The 6000-nt window shown below is 43.6% G+C and overlaps 1 protein-coding gene across 1 annotated transcript in view; it reads right to left on the reverse strand.

Moving 5' to 3' along the window:
• Nucleotides 1-3949, reverse strand: part of LOC115461519 — a 66642-nt gene extending 62693 nt beyond the window's left edge. Inside the window, exons 1-2 of the mRNA XM_030191373.1 lie at nucleotides 3930-3949; nucleotides 177-330 (exon numbers count right to left, since the gene is read on the reverse strand). Coding sequence (XP_030047233.1) covers nucleotides 177-330 — 154 coding nt within the window. The 5' untranslated portion in view covers nucleotides 3930-3949. The remainder of the gene's footprint in view (nucleotides 1-176; nucleotides 331-3929) is intronic.
• Nucleotides 3950-6000: the final 2051 nt, after the last annotated feature.

Raw genomic sequence — 6000 nt, forward strand, 5'->3', positions numbered from 1 at the left:
TATTTGTTCCCATGTGTTGTAAACCACTATAATCTAACCCTAGAAATGGTGGTATATTAAGTATGTAATAAACAAAAAACATAACCATAGACACAGTGGTTATGCATATGAAATCTCTGAATTGCAAATTTGGTCATTTTTAGATTTTTACCTGAAGAAAGTCTATTATTACTAACCTAGCGTTAAGTGCTCAGAATAACTCTGCCTCAGTATTTCAGCTCCTGAAGGACCAAAGTGCTTTTCAACCTCTTTTGGAAGTTCCTTTGCTGTAATTTTAGCTTCATGCAACTTCCCATCCTGCAGCACAGCACTAGACCTATGAAACGGCATCTATGGCAGAATAGAAAATTCACATTTTCAATTACGTTTTTATGTCTCAAAAATGTATTTTATGCACATATGAAAAGACAGGGCAAAAATCCTATTTTATTAAAACTCAAGTTTGGTTGTGCTGCTATATAATGTTCAGTTTTAAAAGGAAAGGAATTTTTGTTATGTACAGTTAGGCTTGGAAGTGCAGAGTGAATTACAAAATGCTGAAAAAATGTACTTCATGCTTATTGTTTAGTTTTTCTATGAATGTAATGCAAAGCTTCTCAGTTTCCTTCATTCAAATACCCAAAAAATCAGAAACAGTGCTGTTGAATAAGTACTGGAATCTTAGGCACATGTGTTATGGTCTTACAGTCTTAAGCAAACAATGTGCTGTAATCGAGACAGTCCTGTTTAACTCAATATCAAATAATGTTTAAATTAGATGTAAAACTGAGCCTAAGAGGAATGGAAATTATTAGGATTTGCACAGCATATTTTCTACTTTAATCAGTAAGGATACCCAAGTGTACAGCGCTGCGTACGTCTAGTAGCGCTATAGAAATGATAAGTAGTAGTAGTAGTAGTAGTAAATGAATGATTCTCTTCTTCTCCCATCCCCCAACCCCACTCAATCCCTACAGTTTCAACCATTGTAGTAAAGCAGTAGTTAGAGTATCCCACTGACTATTCAGGAACCTTTCCTCACTGAACTTTACCAAATTAATATAATTAACATAAATACAATGGAGATGGAGGGGAGGGGAACAGTTCTCGAAACCATTTGGCCAAGTGCAAAGTCTGCAGGTACCTGCGAATACATTTTCCTGCCAGTTCCATGCATGTTCTGGCCTCCTCTGGTGAGAAGGTGAGTAAAAGTGTGTGTTATGGAACTTTGGGGGTAATTCTATATCAATGCACCCAATTTTTACTCTAAGAAAGTGTATTTTTGTAGCTTATCATATATAGGAACTAGGGCTGTACATTTAATGTGTTAATAATGCGATTAATGCATTAAATGAGTAACTCGCGTTAACATTTTTAACTTGTTAACATCATCATCCCTCCCCCATTAGCCAGTACTCGTCTTACCTCTCCAGGCACAGCACTCCAGTGCCCCCCCTCCTCTGTGGCTCCTTCTTCCTGCTCCTCACCACTGCTGCTTCTCACCTGGCCCGAAGCATCTCTCTGTAACAGGACATCATTTCTCACATATGGGAATCCCTAGCTACCGGGCTCACCGAAAACAACGCCAGGACAATAGGGACTTGCAACAGCAAGGCCAACCAGAATCAGACAACCTGAAACTATATACAGACTTGTAGTGAAGGTGCAGCCTAGAGCAGAAGAAAAATTGGCCTAGGAGGGTGGAGTTGGATTCTTGACATCAAACAAATTTTGCAGGACTATCTAACCAAATCGGCTGTCACATTTGGTATCCTGCTGTAGGCAGTAATGAGAAGGCAGCTCTGCAAATCTCCTCAATAGAGGCTGATCTCAAATGGGCTACGAACGCAGCCATAGCTCTGACATTTTGAGCCATAATATGACCTCCAGAATCAGTCCAGCCTGGGCATAAGTGAAAGAGAAGCAGTCTGCTATCCAATGTACAATGTGCATTTTCCGATGGCCGTCTCCATCCTGTTTGGATCAAAAGAAAGAAAAAGCTACGTGGACTGTCTATGGGCTTTAGTCCACTCAAGATAGACCAAGACTCGTTTACAGTCCCAGGTGTGCAGTGCACTTTTGCAAGGATAGGCGTGAGGTTTGGGGAAGAATATTGATTAAGATGGAATTCTAACACTATCTTAGGAAGGAACTTAAGGTGCATGGGGGGAATTACTGTGTTAGGATGAAACGTTGTGTAAGGTGGATCCACTACTAGGGTCTGATGCTCACTGACTCTGCAAACTAAAGTGACTGCCACCAAAAATATGACCTTCCAGGTCAGGTACTTCAGATGACAGAAATCCAGTGGCTCAAAAGGAACTTTCATCTGCCGGGTGAGGATGACACTGAGGTCCCATGGCACTGTAGGTGGTCTGTTATGGGGCTTTGTCAACAGCCAACCTCTCATGCAGTGGTGATGATAAGCACTGATTGCACCAAAGTGAACCCTTACAGAGTTGGTTTTCAAACCAGTCTCAGAGAGGTATAGGGGGCAAGTAAGAGGGTCTAGGGCCTTGCCCTCACACCAGATGGCAAACCTTCTACACTTAAAAGTATAACACCTCTTGGTGGAATCTTTCCTGGCAGCCAACAGGACTCTTGAGACACCCTCAGGAAGTTGCAGAGATGCAAATTCTACGCTCTCAATGTCCAAGCTGTGAGGGCCAGGGACTGGAGGTTGGGATGCTGAAGAGACCCCTCATTCTCCGTAATGAAAGTTGGAAAATAGTCCAGTCTCCTCCGCTCCTCACAGGAAAATTCCAGGAGAGGAGGGAAACAGATCTGCCTCAGCCAGTAAGGAATGATTAGGATCATGGTTCCCCAGTCCTGCTTGAATTTCAGCAGAGTCTTCAGCAGTGGGATTGGAGGATATGCACACAGGAGACCTTCCTCAAAATTGAGATGGAAGGCATCTGATGATAGTCTGTCAAGTGGCCTGAGCCTAGAGCAGAACTGAGGGAACTTGTTGTTGAGATGAGTGGCAAAAAGATCCACTGGGGGGGTCAGAAGATTTTTCAGGCAATGCCCATGTTGAGAAACCACTCATGTGTTTGCATCACCCTACTCAGTCTGTCTGTCAGGCTGTTGTGCTTTCCCACTAGGTATGTGGCTCGGAGCACCATGCCATGCCTGGTGGCTCACTGCTGCATCCTGACCGCTTCCTGACACAAGGGGGATCCCATACCCTCCTGCTTAGTGACAGAAAACATTGCAACCTGGTTGTCCATCTGAATTGCAATAATTTGTTTCACCAGACAATCTCTGAAAGCCTTTAGAGCATTCCATATCAGCCAAATTAGAGCCAATTAATGTCATTAATTTATTAACAGCTCATTAACTAATTCATGCACGCATCTGCCCTGTGCGCCCACATTTTGGCGACCTACATAGAATTCAGGGGTAACATAATGACAGCAGATAAAGACCTGAACAGTCCATCTAGTGTGCCCCACAGTCATTCATTATCAATTCAAGATTAAAATCAACATGAATGTGAGATTATATATTTAATCATGGTCTTTCTTTGGTGTTTCTCGGACATAGACTGTATAAGTCCGCCCAGCTCTGTCTTTATGTTCCAACTACTGGAGTTGCATTCAAAGCCCACTCCAGCCTATCCGAATCTGTCATGTCATTCGCGGAACACAGACTGTAAAAGTCTGCCCGGCACTGTCAACACATTCCAAATTATTGGAATCTCCATCAAAGCCCTCTCTAGTCCATCCTAAACTCGATTGCTATATGCGGGACATAGACTGTAGAAGCCAGCCAGGCACTGGCCTTAGTTTTTACAACCAGAGTTGCCATTTAAGCACCACTTGATATACTTTGAAAAGAAATACCATATGTCACAAAGTTGCGATGCCTTTCTTTATAATGCTGTATGTGTGAAGCAAAGTCAGGCAAGAATATTAAAGTTACTGATATAAGACAACCAAAGTGCTTACCTGGCAATTTACCTTCAGAGTTTAAGTTTGGATTGTTGGTTGCTAAGGTGTAAGCATCAACATGCTTTATTCAGGCTTCCTCTAGGTCCTAGTGCCCATTTTACCATGTAGCTTGACCCCAGCATGAAAACCAAAAGGACCAAAAACATATTTACTGTAAGGCTACTTCTCCCTATAATCATTTCATCTTATGTATTTGTAAAGTTCAAAATCTCTAATGTAAGTGCCTGTCAATATTGGGAGAGGACTGGAAGTTGGCATTTGTGGTCAATGACCCTCCTAATCAACAGCCAGGAATTAATCTCCCCTATTGTCAATGGTCCTTCCTTAACCACTTCCTCATAAGACAGGATCCCTGCATAACCAGTCTCAAGAAATGGGGAATGATAAATAGTGATTTGTGCAAGGTAAAGGTAGCAGGAGATGGCATTTGCCAGAGGTAAAGAAAGAAAACTGCAAAAGTCCCCAAGTCAGATCAAACCTTCATGGAATTAAAGCAGACAGGCAAGCAAAGAAAGCAGTGCGGTGATGTGAACAAGAGCAAGGCCCGAGCTCTGATAAACAGAGCCACACAATGGGTTAAAGATGAACACAAAAAAATATATTTCATTAAAGGTGCCATGAAAAGGGTCCTGTTCAGTTCACAGATATGGAGAACATAAACATAAAACTAGTTCTTTGATGTAGGAACCTCCTCTTTTGGCTTGCCCCTGCAGGGCCACGGTGTGTACTATTGTCTCTCAGCAAGGCAGAATACTCCACTTGACTCTGTTACCAGTACAATCTTTATCAGACAACATTTGCCAGCTGGCGTCCAACTGAGTCATAAGTACAGTTCTGCAAGCTCCCAAATTGAACTTGGCCTACCTGTCTGTTGCAGTTGCAATTCACAAATACATGTGGAGGCATATGCAGTGGGACTTCGCTGCTTCCCTCTGGGCCTCCTCAACCTAGCTGTGCCCTGAGCTTTTATACTCTCTGGAACATGCCCTCCTGGCTCCATTCCCTCCTCCCCCCCCCCACCCACCCCCTGGGAATGTGAGGTTTAAGATGGTTCTGCTACTGTGAGGGAGTGTCATTAAGAGGGAGTGGTAGCATCCTATAGACTCCCTCACAAGAAGTAATTGTATGAGTGACAAAGAACAGGCAGAGAGTAATAAGAATGGCTGCCACACACATCTGAGCAGTAATCCCATGACTTGTGCAGGCACAATCCAGGTCAGACTATTATGGCACCAAGGGGGTCTTTTACTAAAGCTTAGCTCGAGCTATCTGCAGCAGGGCCCATGTTATTCCTATGGGTCCTGCTGCAGATAACTTAAGCCATAGGCGCCGGCTCCGTGGGTGCTGTGGATGCTCGAGCACCCCCAATATTTCACCCACCGGAAGTTCGTTCACCCACCGGAAGTTCGTTCCCTCTCTCCTCCCATCGAGTTCCAGGCCCCCTCCCTCCAAATTTTAAAAGTCATCTATTTTACCTCGTCGGGGTTAGGGCGGCAGCAGCGATAAAAAGCATGCAGGCTCGTCTCGGTGCTTAGTTGTTTTCCCTTCTGTCTCTCTCAGCTCTGGTCCTGCCCTCATTTCCTGTTTCTAGAGGTGGCCAGTTCAAATCCCACTGCTGCTACTTGTGATCCAAAATCCAAATAAATAAATAAATAAATAAATAAATAAATAAAGGGGGTGTCAGAGGCATAGCAAAGGCATGGACATCCTTCTCACAGAAACATCCACATTTTGGACATCCTCAACTGCAGTCGCAGGGACGGAGGCATAGCAAAGGACGTCCTTCACCCATACTCTAAAAAAAAAAAAGACATCCCTGAAGTGCACTTGGATGTTTTCACCTGGACTTGCATTTTTCTAAGGTTGTAGATGGCAATTTATTTAAGGTTGTAGACGGCTATTATACACACAGCTTCTCTGCGTTTATGAAGCCGTCTTTGGCTTCCCCTCCTTAGCAAGGAAATCGTGTGCAAATGAGCTAACAGTGAGCAGCTCATTTGCATGCGATTTCCTTCATGCTTGCCCGTTCCTTTCTGAATCGCTAAGGGATCGGTAAGGGAAGGGCTTT

This window comes from Microcaecilia unicolor, chromosome 2, assembly GCF_901765095.1.
Source record: "Microcaecilia unicolor chromosome 2, aMicUni1.1, whole genome shotgun sequence".
Lineage (NCBI taxonomy): Eukaryota > Metazoa > Chordata > Amphibia > Gymnophiona > Siphonopidae > Microcaecilia > Microcaecilia unicolor.